Raw genomic sequence first — 13105 nt, 5'->3', positions numbered from 1 at the left:
TTTTTTTTTTTTTTTTTTTTTTTTTTTTTTTTTTTTTATAAACCGGGTGATGTGTATGTATGTATGTTTTTTCTTACTCGGGGGACTTACGATGACTATATGATTATTGATAGGAAAATATCATACTAACTGCGTTATCTTTCAACTAAGGAAGGTACAACAATCGGACTGCGCTGAACAGAAAACAATAGCACATAGCAGCAACGGATAATGAATTAGAAAAGGGTATATGAAGATACACCTAAGGAAGAAGCAAGCAAGCAAGCAATCAGCACAAACTACCTCACACTGAATAGAAACTGACTCAACTCAACTCACTGACTGACTTGAATGAGCAAACTAAACTACCTTTTTTGATCCGCAATGAAAGAAGGAATGAAAGGAATAGGGACATGTTCAGGTCAATCGTATCGTTAAGTATGTATGTATTTACAGCAAATCGGGAAAGAAAAGACAAAACATAACAAGATAAAGGTAAAAAGGAAGAAAAACGGTCTCGTCATACTCCATACATGACATGATGAACTTTGAAAAATGACTTTCATTGACTATTCGGTATCCAGTGCCGTTAAAATAATGCTTTTTGAGTGTGATATGTGTAAAAGGGATGACTGAACATGAACTGAGTATTGATGATGTATCAAATCAGTTCAGTTGTGGGGGTATGTGGTTGGAGGGTAGGTGCTGTTGATTGATTGATTTATCTCCGGTTGCCGCCAACACGGAAACCGCCGCCACGGCCGCTACCACGGCCGCCACCACGGCTGCCACCACGACCGGGGCGACCACGCATGGGCATGCGCTTTTGAATGCGTCCGGCGCCGCTGGGACCGTGAGTCTTGGGCATGCCGAGGCCACGACGGCCAGGGCCGGGCCGGGAGGCAGGGCCAGAGGCGTTGTTGTCGTTGTCATCGTCCACGTCCATATCGTCACCACCCTTCTTCTTCTGGGACTGGGCCATCTTGAGCTTACCACGTTGGCCGCGACGGACGGCGTCGGGACCGCTGACGGCTTGCACGTAGGCGTTGATGCCACTCTCTCCAGCGTTGTTGTCCAGGCCAGCGGACATGTCGACATCCTCGTCATCATCGCCAAGGATGAGACGGCCGTCGGAATCGACCTTCGCGTTGCGCTTCTTCCGGGAACCGGGGCCAGTGTTGAGGAAGCGGACACTAGGCTTGGTGGTGGAAATGTTGGCCAGAGCATCGGGGGCGAGAAGGTCGAGAGGGTTGTCTTCGGGGGACATTTCACGAATGTACTGCTCGCTCTGCTTGTTGGACCGCTTGCCCTTGCGGCCCTTGAGCGCATGAGTGACGCCCTCCTCATCGACGTCAATCTCACTGGCATCATCGTCAGAGTCGAGGTCGGAGTCGTAGACAGCCTTGTCAAAGGCGTTGCTGTAGGACCGGCCGCTCTTCTCTTCTTGTCCGGCGGGCTCATCATTCTCCTCATCGTCCTCGCCGTCCTGCTCGGCGTTCTTCTTCTTCTTGCGTCTCTCGCGCAGCTTCCGGATGTTGACCACCAGCTTCCGGTCGGCCTCACCAACCAGCTCCTCGATAGGAGCGGCACCGAAGCGTCGGATAAGGCGATCAAGGATACCCTTTACCTTGCTGCGGAGACGACCCTTGTGCTCCTTGCTCCAGACCATCAGGTTGGGAACAAGGGAGCTGAGGCGTGCGCGGAGATCTTCATCGGGAAGAACAACCACGGCGACCTTGACAAAGCCGAGTACAGACCGGACAATCTCGCGGTTGTTGCTGGTAAGGAACAACTCCACGGTCTGGACCAAGTCGGACCGGACAGTAGGTTGGATCTGGGTGTGGAAATCGAAGAACAACCGGGACAGAGCTGTGACGGAGGCAGCAACCATGTGCGGCGAGCTACCAGCCAGACCGGCAGACACCATGGTGAAGAACTCCTCAATAGTGGCGGGAGCATCAGGGGCATCGTTAGGCATGTGCGGCACCAGGGAGTTGCGGATCTTCGTGCCGGCAGGGTTCTTCTCTTCGTCGGTAGTCCTCTTTGCCAGGTGGATGAGCAGGTCGAACGAGGCTGTCCGAGCCTTCTCATTGCTCTCCTTGCAACCCAAGACAACTTCCGAGAGAACGGATGGAATGAAGTGCAGGTCGGAGGTCGGCAAGTAAGTGATGAGTTCGTAAATCGCCAGCATACGATCCCGACGAGCAGATGCAGGAGTCTTATCCGCCGTGGCCAGGATGAGCGCCTGCAGCTCCGAACTGCGCTCTTGGAGCGCGGCGCTTCCAGTCTCTGTCTGGGCCAAACGGGGGATCAGCTTGTATGCCTTCTTGATCAGCTGTTGATCACCAGTCTGTCCGTTAAGGATAGCCGCAGCTATGCCAAACAGGTTTGCGAAGCTGGTGCGGGGCAGGTAAATCGACATAGCAATGACCAGGTCGATCAAAGTGTGCGACGTAGGCGGCATCTTGTCACCAGAACCAGTCTGCTGATTGCCCTGCTTGGCTGCTTCAGTCTCTGAAACCACAGAGGACTCCAACATCGAAGTGACACGTTCAAACGTCTCGTTCAGCTCCTGTAGAGGACATGTTAGCAAGACTGAAATGAAAATACCGGCGATAAGAACCAACCTTCTCAGGGGCAATGCTCAGATAAGCATTGATACACTGGAGAATGTAGCCTCTGTAGTGTGGGAGAGTTTGGCTGTACACGTTGAATAGAACCGCCAACAAGTTGCTGGCAAAACCGGCAAGATGAGCAACGTTCTTTTCCGCTGCCTTCTTGGTGATCCTACGCTGGAGGATCAGATCATCCTCGTCCGCCTCAAGGGACAAGATGGCCTGGTTCGACTCCACCAGATTCTGCAAAGCTCTGCAAATGTCAACACGCAGGTCGGTCTGCTTGTAGAGGACGTTGGAAAGGAGCTCTGCAAAGCCCTGATCGAAAGACTCGGTCAAATCCAGAGGAAGCTCACAGTAGCCCGGAAGAATAGCCCACGTCTGCTGAACGAGAGTTTCGAAGATCTTGACTTCAACGGCCTTCTCCCTGGCGCTGAACTCCATGACCTTCTGGTACAAAGCTTCACTGAGAGGGACGAACTCAGAGCGGAAATGGGCAAGGTCGGTGTTGGTGACGTTGTCGCGGAGAACCGGGAGGAGCCACACGCGACCAGGCTGGCCATTCTTTTGCTCAATAATATTCAAGGGCAGAATCTCCAGGACTGCAGCAGGGCCCATGGCCTCAATCGCGCTACCAAGGACGTTGTCGGCCTCCTTCTTTCCCTGGAAAGACTCGTTGCTGCGGAGCTCTCCGACCGTCTTGACAATATCATCCAAGAAAGGGCTAGAGCGCCACTTGAAGCTGTCGAACAGAGCCGCACACACGTTGAACACTTCCCGCCATGCTGCCTGGTACTTGACGGAAAGCAGATCCATAGCAGCCTTGGCAATCTTCTCGAGCGTCTTCTCATCGTAGACAGAGGGCTCAATGATAACGCTGTTGGGGATGCAGTTGGCCAAGAACGAGACCAAGCATTCAGATGCCGATACACGGATGTTGCTGGAGGGCGAGGCCAAGTAGCCAGAGACCATGTTGAACAAAGCGGGCAGCTTCTCAAACGTATCCTCGGGGCTGGTCTGAGCAGAGACATCGTAACCACGGGAGAGCACGGCAATCCACGGCGGCAGGAGCTGCGAATCGTTCTGGGCAGGCTTCAGGTCCGTAATCGCCTCCAAAAGACGGGGCAGCTTCGAGGACGAAAACTCATCGGCCATGCTGGAAAAGATCACCTCGAACACCTCGAAAGCACCCATCGTGATGAATTCGTTCGTGGACCGGGATGCATTCATCAAGAGCTCGCACAGCGGCTCAATCTTCTTGCTGGGCCAACCACCGGATGCGACCGCGAGCGTCTTCACCAGTTGCAGGGAGTGGATGACCAGGGGGTCGTGGGTGTCCCGGCCGCTGGAATCATGGCGACCGCGCTTAGACTTGGCTGCAGCCGTGATGCTATCACTCAAGGTGCGCATAGCAGTCTCCGCACACATATCGGCCGCCGGGTGGTCGAGGGAAGGACTCGGAGGAGGCGACTTGAGCACCTTGACCAACGCGTCCTGGGCACGCTTCCGCACCTTGGGACGGTGATCGACGGCCAGACTCAACAGGCCAGCGATCGCGCGGCGCGGGCCGATCTGTGTGTGAGGAAGGTTCCAGGCTGCAACATCCTGAGCGACCAGGAGGGACTCGAGACAGCCGATGGAGGGACGAAGAAGCGGGGCATCAACTTCTGGCAGGGAAAGGGCAGGGGCGAGGCCGGTGAGAATTTGAGAGAACTTGGCGCGGAGAATCGAGGCAGGGACATAAGCGGTAGTAAGATCGAGTAGATAAACGACGGAGGTTGCCAAATCCTTGTTGACGATGCCTTGAGTAGCGGAGATCGACTGGGACAAAAGCGCAAGCAGCGCAGCAAAATAGGCGGTGGGAGAAAAGTCGGCCTTTTGATCGCGAAGAGTGTCTTCCACTGCAGACAGCACCACAGCCGTCTAGAAAGGAGGAGGAGGATCGTCAGTAAAACCATGGTGAGATAAGAAGGAATCTAGTGAGGCCTCGAATTGGGGTGGGCTGGAAGACTCCGCGGGATGAGGATTCAACGGGACTTACATGGTGCTGGTTCTGCAGCTTGGGAGACTTGATCTTCTCAAGCTTCTCCGCCAGGGTCGCCATGATGGGACGATCAACCGACGGGCAGTTGAGAAGTAGATCCAGAAACCTGGGAGGTAGTTAGGGAGGAGGGAGAGGAGGGAAGAAGTGGTGGATGCGGAGATTTTTTTTGTGGTCCGGCTGGATCTTTTTGGGCGGATGAAAAAAAGGTACGGCGCTTTCTTGGCGGCGCTCTATCGATAACCCCCGATAACACCAGTCAACACTATATCCATGTCCCTTTTGACACCCACCAGCTCGATAATCTACCATTTAAACAGATTTGTGTAGGTGTAGTCAATGTCTCACTCGAGTGGTCCAATTCGGAGAAGATGTAGCCTAAGAAAATAAGGAAAATAATACTATAGAACAGCGTAATCAGACATGACAATCGTCAAGCGTAGCCTCCACCCATACAACCACACACGCCTTGATCAGACTCTCTTTCTGCTGGAGACAAGCTGGGATCTACTCCGAAGCCGTCCGCGCACCCGTTGTGTCGACCATCCTCCAGTCTTGTTGTGCGCTCCCACAGGCTTCCCGGTGGAACTCCTCTTCCTCTCTCTCAGTCTCTTTCCTATCGCACACCTCCTCACAGCAGATCCTTCACCTCCGCCGCCACTCTATTGAGCCACGATACCACCTGACTCTGGCGAACGGTCCCGGAGGGCATTTCAAACGGACCAAGTGTCAACTGATGCCTTGAGGCCGCATAGCCCATCACACATCAACCAAATGTCTCGTGTCGCGTCGCTTTACGATTCCCTGGTTGGGACGCGACAGATCTAGCACGGATGCAGGAAAGGGAGAAAGACTGAAGCAGACATCGTGTCTAAAACAGTATCTCTCCGCTATGCTCCGGCTCAAAGCCCAGCGTCTGTAGCTTCCCATGGCGCTTCTTGTCGCCAACTTTCCGGGCTCCGTCTTCCTTCTTCTTCAGCTCAAACACTTCCTGGAACGATGCGCGCTGGATATGAGGGGGGATATCATCTTCTTTGTCGAGATCCTGTAACCCGGAAAAGCAAAGGACATCAATTAGCCAACCCCCGGCCCTGAACATGAATAGCGAAGAAGATAGATGGAAGATTTGCGTACAATTTCACCAAGAAGCAAGACATTCTCACCCCGAACGAGGAATATACCGCGCGGGATATCGGCGTAGAGGTTGCCGGCATATAGACGTTCAATGGTATCTTGAAGGACGAGATTTGCTGCAGCAGTCACATAGCAAGGGTCGCATGGTTAGATATATACCCATCATCAAAATGTGTTGATCATGCAGCGCATACCGAACTGATCCCAGCTTCTCAGAACTCCGATCAACTTCCTCCCGTCTCGAAGGACTAGAACTAGCTTCTCTGGAAACCATTGTTAGGTCGGGTCAATTTCGTTTGTGACATAAGCCCATGGGGGTCAAGTAAAGTAGTATCACGTACTATCTGTCAAATCCAACAGCTGGGCAGCAGTGGTGAACATCTGCGGCGGTAATTGCGGGGGACCTTGCGACATGGGTCCGAGCGTGTTGTTCTGCGGGGGGAAGCCCTGCGGCGCATTGCCATGGTGGGCACCGGCCGGGTTCTCATTCATCGGAAGGCGTTCCATGTTTGATTCAGTAGCGGGCTCCAAGCCAGAGGTGGGTGTATATGGAAAGACAGGTAGCCATTGCATTGCTGCTGCGGCCGATCGAAGGAAGTCAGTGACGGGTTGGTGGGTGTTTGTTCTGTTTGTTTCATTGCTCCATCAATGGATCGCAGGACAGACTCGACAAACCTCAACAGTCAATAATTTTTGGTTGCGGTAATTGCTAAAGGGGATGAGACACTATGTGATAATTTTCCTAGTGATTTACCCATGAGTTAGGGCAACGCGCATTACCGCTCCTCCCATTGTGGCCAACACCTATGGTGGAATACCGGTGATGATGCCAGTAGTATATACTAGTGTCTCGGCTCACGATCACACTGGTTCCTGACAGATGATAAGATGATTCTGTTATACTATCATTGAACCGAGTGCAAAACTCTTGCAGGTCAGGGGAGTATCTATACTAAATCTACGTTCTAGCTGGCTTCCTACCAGGCAGGAACGATGCGACAATAACGATGCTACCTTCCTGCCGCTACTAAGTGCCTAGGGGCGAAAATCAGGTAATAAATATCTCTTAAAGGTATACCTATCAATTGCTATTGAAGACATTGGAACGCAACATATAATCATAAACCATGGTACCCCTCACGATACCAATTTGGTTGCTTTTAAGGCTATCGCTGATAATACACGACTCGGTAAAACTTATAAACGACATGAGCAGAAGAGAACATAGCAATGAGCTTAGATGAGACAAGATGAAGAAGTGCAGCTAATCGCAGCCAATCAAGCGACACTAACCCCTCGACGCTGATTACGCATTCTCTCCTCGCGTCGCCGACTATACGGAGCACAGTAGGGCTCATCGGAAGAGCCGATACTTGCACGAACTGGTTCCTGCGACTGATGGTACGCAGGGCTCGAAGGTGGCGGCGGGAGCTGCATCACTTTGAACTGATCTACGCTGATGATCCTCAGGCCATACAGGTACTGCATCAGTTCAAAGTCAGGCCGACTGCCGGCCAGAGTCTGGCCCTGCTGGTAGTGGGCCACATCAACGTGGTCGAGCATTGCATCCCATGCTCTCGTTTCAGCGGTATCGGTAAACCGTTCCCCAGGACACAGGGGACAGCGCGCTGTCTTGGGAGGTTCGTGTGTGCGAAAATGGCTGAAGACATGGAGTCTCCAGTCCTCGGCATTGTCAAACGTGATGTGACAGTCAAGGAGATGGAACAAACAGATATAAGTATAGGGGGTGGTGCGATGATCAGTGTGAGCTGGAACGATGAGGGCCCCGGTTCCATCATCCTCGAGGATCTCATGACCTGCGAGCCCGGACGCCCATCTTGTGTCCAAGGATGCGCTTGACGAGGATGCAGGCGTCGAGGCAGTGTCGTTCGATAAGGAGGGGACAGCTGTTGACGGGGGCATTTTCGTTTCCTCAAGACGACGCCTTCACTCTGGCTCTATAGAACTAGAGCTCACTCTTTCTCTCTCCTTTCCCCTGGAGGGTCGAAAATTCAAATGCGCGCGCAGCTGGAATTATCCCGAAGTTCCTGATAAACCGCCGAGGCACGCCAGAAGCGCCCCGAGATGGGCAACAACGAAAAAGTGATCCCGTTCGAGAAAAGTGGTCGAGAAGAGCCTGTTTCCCACATGCTTAGTCTGTGTGCAGCTGAGGGAAGACACAGAGCCAGTCATGGCTGTGAAGCTTGTCACCATTCCCCTGCTTGAAAAGCGGGGGAGAAGATGGGGAACGGGAGTGAAGCAAGTATTTCCCATGAGAAGAGAGGCCATTCATTACCTTCTTTTTTATATTATCTCCAAATTTTTACCAAGGTAATCCAGACATAGTCATTCAGCGACGAAGCACCGAAGAATGGACCAGAGCATCACAGCGCGACCAACCTTGCCGGGGAAGAGAAGGTGGAGGGCGGTTCAGCGACGGCCATGGTGGGTTTGAGGCTCCAGAGGGCACATGGCGGGGAAGGGAAAATTAAGGGAAAAGTAGCGATGATGGAACGAAGGATGGAGGAGAATTGCAGAGAAGAAGCACAAGGAGGGGGGAGAAATCCCGGAAAAGCCCGTCAACGATGATTAGTGGCTTCGGTGAGCAGTCAAATTTCAACAAACCAGAATCAAATAGACTACGACCTACTACCTATCTAGTGGACTGGCAGCCAGCAAAGCCCATCCAGCCCTGTCCGGGTTATGTGGAGAAAGAGAGAGGGAGAGATGTGCGAATACCATTCCGTGGATAAGACCAGCAACATGCCTCCACGACATCCACCACCCGCTTGCTTGGCTTGTTTGCTTTTTCCCCTTCCTTTCCTTACTCTTCTCTTCAACTTACATTCAAAATTGACATATTTAGTAACATCTGCAACTGAGCAAACTTACTGACTGACTGACTGACCACTCGGAACAGTTCATCAACTTCCCCCCATCAGCACTGTCTTTCTACTTGGAGTCTATCACTTTATGGTCGGGAATCAGGGTTGAAAATGAACCGATGGCATCATTCTAGTCTGTGCTGTATCTATCTAATTTCTATCTGACGCAATCCCAGTAAAGTACGGAGTAGCAGATAGTTCAGGCAGCCCATTATTTGACACCCCCACAAACATCCCTGCATCGGACCACGCCGATAGCCAAAAGTGCAACATTCATCTATCACATCTGTTACTGATGTATACAGTAAATACATACCGACATGCGAAAACTAGACGCCGGGGTTAGAAAAGAACTCCCCACTACCACTACTATCTACCTGCTAGACCGGAAGTTTTAGTCCCCATGACTTGCAAACATCCATCTATCTATCTCCCTAGAATCCCTGATCAGATCAGCCGGAAGTCTATAAGGAGTAGCTGAGAAGCTAAGATAAACGTGAAAGAAGGGGTCTGTCTGGCTGCTGACCTTCCAGGGGGGAGAGAGAGAGAGAGAGAGAGAGAGAGAGGACTGATCACACGCGACGACTGACTCTACTAAAGAAGATGATGACCTGACGATCGGCGTCCGAATCTATCCTGAGACAAAGACACATACACCCACACGCAGTGGGAGAGTGATCAGTGGGATCCAGTTTATTTTATTTATTTATTGAGATTACTCAATACATAACTAACTACTTACGTGCCGACTCCGACTCCCGGGGGTATGTATGGTCATGGTCATGGTTTGGTCTTGTCGTCATTTTTAATTTATTAATCTTATCCACAGTAGTATAGTGTATCGTGGGGGTGGACTCGTTCCAAAGTATTTCTACCTATGTCGTGTAGATCTGATTGGCTACTGGGAGGGAATTTATTACATAGTAGATAGTACTATAGTAGATGATCCATGATGGTAGTATGTTCCAATTAAGGCTTATTTAAAATTTTTTAGGGTGACTTCCTCTCATCCTGCTCGAGGTCTATAATCACATATTTCTGGGTAAGAATGTTCTTCTTCGAACCAAGTGTGGTGTGTTTCGACACATGTATTTAATATGGAGGTCTGATGCCTCAGAAGAGAAGAGAGAAGAAAATAGGGAACACAAGAGCTGATGAGCAATTTCGCTTGATATAGGTTTAGTGGAGAGAAGGAGATGTTTCAGAGGAAGTTTGTGGGGAAAGGTGAAAAAAAAAAGTATTTGATGAAAGAAAAAAGAGGCAAGGAGGATCAGAAGAGGGGACACAAAAAGAACAAATTCACAGGATATCCCGTCCATCTATCAGTAGAGACGCCTTGCAACAAAAAAAAAAGTAGTAGGGGGAAAAAACAATGAGAATGATAATCCAACAGAAAAGCTGAGGAAAGAAAAACCACCCAATCACCCGACACCAATGATGCCCATGAACCTTTGTAAATGCACAAGTCTATTCGGTCGTAGCGCGCATAAAAGAACTGCTGATTTTTTGAACCCAATTTTTACACAAACCAACGTGTGGCTGAAGAATGTTCGAACTTAAAAACGTTCGGCCAGGTCACCACCGGCAACGGAATTCGCGGTCGACGATGTGACCGACGAAAATCCACTACCAGGATTCAACATATCCTGAACGGCGACTTTCGGCACCTGAGGGACTGGCAGCTTGCGCTGTGTTCCGTCCGGTTTAGACATGATGTCCGAGATGCTGGGACCATGGTGACCTTGGGAAGGACTGTAGTAGTTGGGCCCTTCCGGTTGTGGTTCCATCGGAGCAAGAGCTGGTGTGTGGTGGAGCGACAGATGACGGATAGACGGCAAATGCAGATCGCTGGAGCCCAGGGGTCTCAACCGCGGTGAGTGAGCGGGAGTCGCCAAGGGAGTGTGATCGGGAGTGGGTGAAAGGGAGTCGTGAGAGAAGGTGGGAGAGGAAGGAGCAGTTGAGTTGGGAGAGTTGGGTCTTGAGCGTTTCACACGGTGCGAGTAACCGTCGTCGTCTTCATGTGAATGCGACCGGCTCATGTTGTGTGTGATCGCGTAAGCAGACAAAGAGGGCAGACGGCCACTTCCATGGTGGCGTGAGCTGAACAGATGGTGATTGCGTGGCCCTGCATGGAAGCTGAAGTGTTCGTCGCGTTCCACCTGCGACGCAGCCGTCGCTAGGAGGTTAATGTCCATGCCCGACGATGCCCGTTCGCTATTGCGAGCATACGGGCCCAAGTTCGACCGCATGTGACTGGCGTAGTTGGAGAAGGAGTGAGGGGGAGAAATGTCGGGGGAGCCGACCTGCGACACGGGGGCCGACCGGGTCATTGGCTTGCTGGGAGGAGGCATCATAGCGCTGGCGGTGTTGGCCATGGCGTTGTCCTGCCCTGCAGCAGCTGCAGCGGCCGCGGCCAGATGCTGAGCCTTGTTGCTGCGCCTCGAATTAGGGTTGTTGTGGATTCGCGAGTGGCGCGTAAGCTCATCCGAACGACTGAAGCGCTTAGTGCAGCCGGGGAATTGGCAGGCGTGTGGCTTTTCACCCGTATGCGTGCGAATGTGTCTTGTCTGGTGCTCCAGACGGTGGAACGCGCGATCGCAGAGGGGGCACTTGTAAGGGCGGGGAAGATCCTGACGCACTTCTTCGGTCGCAGGCCGGGCACCCTTCATGAGCGGCGGAAGTAGACTGACTGACGACGCCATGTTGGAGTTCGACTGTGTACTGGACGGAGTAGAAGGAGTCTTGGAGCTGTCCACAGGGGTGGAAGGGGTGGAATCAGTGGAATTGCTTTGAGGGTTCAGCAGATTTGAGAAATCTACTGAAGAGGCCGGTGGCGGCATGTGAAGCTTGTCCCAAGACCGACGAGGGTAAAAAGGTAGGACAGAGCCGGGTTTAAAAGGGACACGTTCGGAAGGGATGAGAAGCCGAGGCGATAGTGATGCACGTCGCGACCAGGGGTAGCTATATCGGCCAGTCGATCACCACCCGCTAGCACCCCAGACCTAACCTTGGCAAGGAGAGATGATAGGAGGAAGACCGCAAGGGTAGTGAGGATCACAGGGCCCTGATGACGAACCAGGGCGAAGCGATATTCAATTGTGAATTCAACCAAGGGCTGATAACGACGAATTCCCTTTCAATTATTGAAGGGATACGGAATGTGTGGTATTTATGATAAGTGTTGGGTGAAGCCGGAATCGGAAATGGACCCCGGAGGTGGATGAGTAGCGAGCCGGACAAGGGTGATGTTGAGCAAATAGTCTCGAAAAGAGGAGGGAGGAAGAAAACCTGGAGAAGATGATCTGGGGAGATGAATATATAAGAAGAGAAGAAATCGGGAAGGGCGAAAAGATGAGGAATGGAGGGGAAGAAGAAGGAAACGGAATTCGGGGGAGGGGAGGGAAAAGAGGGCGACTCGTAGAGGGGGTGGGTTTATCGGAATCGGAGAGCAGAATGGGAACGCGAAGAAAAAAAAAAAAAAAAAGAAAAAAAGAAAATTGAAAAATCGAAAAAAAAGATGGATAAAAAAAATCGATGAAAAGGGAAATATGATTAAAATAAAAAAAGGGAAAATAAAAATCGAAAAAAGAAAAAGACTATGTACTTTGTGTGGGGATAAATATCGGGGGGGCAAAAAAAGCAGGAAAGGGAAAAAGAACGTGCTTAAACCAGATCGGCTGCTTTGCTTCTTGGGGATTCAAACCGGTCAGTCAGCTTCCCTAGTCAGATGGAACGCAGTGCTTTGTCGTTATCATTTCATACTCTTCTTATCCTTTTATAATTTCTTGCCTGGATATATGATGTTATCATCACTTGGTATCTACCGCTCTTATACTCAGTACATGAGTTCTTTGATGAATATATGGATATACTCTCTTTAAAGTCCTTGAATTGCCAAACGGGTGTCTCCATCAGTTGCCTATCTCGGGGCTTCTTCCGTCTGGTTTTCGGGCCACGCACGGTGTGTTAGAAAAATTTCACTATTACTGACCGGGAAGAGAGGGTGTCAAAACAGGTAAGGCGTGTTAAAGAAAAAAAAAGAATGTGGGGCGGACTAGAGTCAAGAGGGATTACGGAGTAGAAACTGGAACTGCAGAAGTGGCTGTGTGGTCTGGAGAAGTGCGTGCCCCGTATTGTTGGGTGTCGGTAAGGTAAAGCTGTAAGGCCCGGAGAGGGTCTCTGGGGTTGTTGGTTATGTGTACGCACAGTATTGGGGTTTTGGTTGGTGGTAGAGGTGGTGGTGGTAGTAAGTACTTAGTGGTAAGAAACCCTATCACGAACACGAACATCAGCAGCAGCAGCAACCCGGTCTCAGACTTCGCACCGGCTATCGCGGATGATCTGGACAATCCTTCTCGATAGGCGACCGCGTAGATACCTTAGTTTCCCCATCGGTGTCGGTATGATGTTCACTCCGGTGGTGACCAAGCGCGGTTGATTACGCGATTTGT

The 13105-nt window shown here is 51.2% G+C and overlaps 5 protein-coding genes across 5 annotated transcripts; all 5 read right to left on the bottom strand.

The window, feature by feature from the left end:
• Positions 1-455: 455 nt before the first annotated feature.
• Positions 456-4768, bottom strand: BO88DRAFT_18834 (mRNA-binding protein RRP12). Its single transcript, XM_025701798.1, has 3 exons — positions 4636-4768; positions 2607-4517; positions 456-2551 (listed from the first exon to the last, which is right to left on the bottom strand). Exons 1-3 carry the CDS (start codon positions 4696-4698, stop codon positions 701-703), a joined length of 3825 nt encoding a protein of 1274 aa, XP_025568447.1. The 5' UTR covers positions 4699-4768; the 3' UTR covers positions 456-700.
• A 738-nt stretch (positions 4769-5506) lies between these two features.
• Positions 5507-6276, bottom strand: BO88DRAFT_327900 (U6 snRNA-associated Sm-like protein LSm1; the record flags this gene model as incomplete). Its single annotated transcript, XM_025702530.1, has 4 exons — positions 5507-5680; positions 5770-5885; positions 5964-6032; positions 6111-6276. 4 exons carry the CDS (start codon positions 6274-6276, stop codon positions 5507-5509), a joined length of 525 nt encoding a protein of 174 aa, XP_025568446.1.
• Positions 6277-7047: 771 nt separating this feature from the next.
• On the bottom strand, positions 7048-7919 carry BO88DRAFT_421034 (uncharacterized protein; the record flags this gene model as incomplete). Its single annotated transcript, XM_025708480.1, has 2 exons — positions 7048-7701; positions 7827-7919. 2 exons carry the CDS (start codon positions 7917-7919, stop codon positions 7048-7050), a joined length of 747 nt encoding a protein of 248 aa, XP_025568445.1.
• A 1646-nt stretch (positions 7920-9565) lies between these two features.
• On the bottom strand, positions 9566-10092 carry BO88DRAFT_18642 (uncharacterized protein). Its single transcript, XM_025701790.1, has one exon. The coding sequence runs from the start codon at positions 9971-9973 to the stop codon at positions 9683-9685; it is 291 nt and encodes a 96-aa protein (XP_025568444.1). The 5' UTR covers positions 9974-10092; the 3' UTR covers positions 9566-9682.
• Positions 10092-11848, bottom strand: BO88DRAFT_18664 (C2H2-type zinc finger protein). The gene has a single exon (XM_025701791.1). It carries the CDS (start codon positions 11492-11494, stop codon positions 10211-10213), a length of 1284 nt encoding a protein of 427 aa, XP_025568443.1. The 5' UTR covers positions 11495-11848; the 3' UTR covers positions 10092-10210.
• Positions 11849-13105: the final 1257 nt, after the last annotated feature.

Source organism: Aspergillus vadensis (assembly GCF_003184925.1).
Source record: "Aspergillus vadensis CBS 113365 unplaced genomic scaffold BO88scaffold_1, whole genome shotgun sequence".
Lineage (NCBI taxonomy): Eukaryota > Fungi > Ascomycota > Eurotiomycetes > Eurotiales > Aspergillaceae > Aspergillus > Aspergillus vadensis.
The sequence above is the reverse complement of the archived record's forward strand: the minus strand, read 5'-3'. Positions and strand labels throughout refer to the sequence as shown.

Excerpts from the sequence above, each read along its gene's own strand:
- BO88DRAFT_18642 (XM_025701790.1), bottom strand. The coding sequence starts at position 9,973 with ATGGACGGGATATCCTGTGAATTTGTTCTTTTTGTGTCCCCTCTTCTG.
- BO88DRAFT_18834 (XM_025701798.1), bottom strand. The coding sequence starts at position 4,698 with ATGGCGACCCTGGCGGAGAAGCTTGAGAAGATCAAGTCTCCCAAGCTG. Across the intron at positions 4,518-4,635 it reads AGCTGCAGAACCAGCACCAT|ACGGCTGTGGTGCTGTCTGC; the intron begins GTAAGTCCCGTT and ends CCTCCTTTCTAG. Across the intron at positions 2,552-2,606 it reads TGAGCATTGCCCCTGAGAAG|GAGCTGAACGAGACGTTTGA; the intron begins GTTGGTTCTTAT and ends TGTCCTCTACAG.
- BO88DRAFT_18664 (XM_025701791.1), bottom strand. The coding sequence starts at position 11,494 with ATGCCGCCACCGGCCTCTTCAGTAGATTTCTCAAATCTGCTGAACCCT.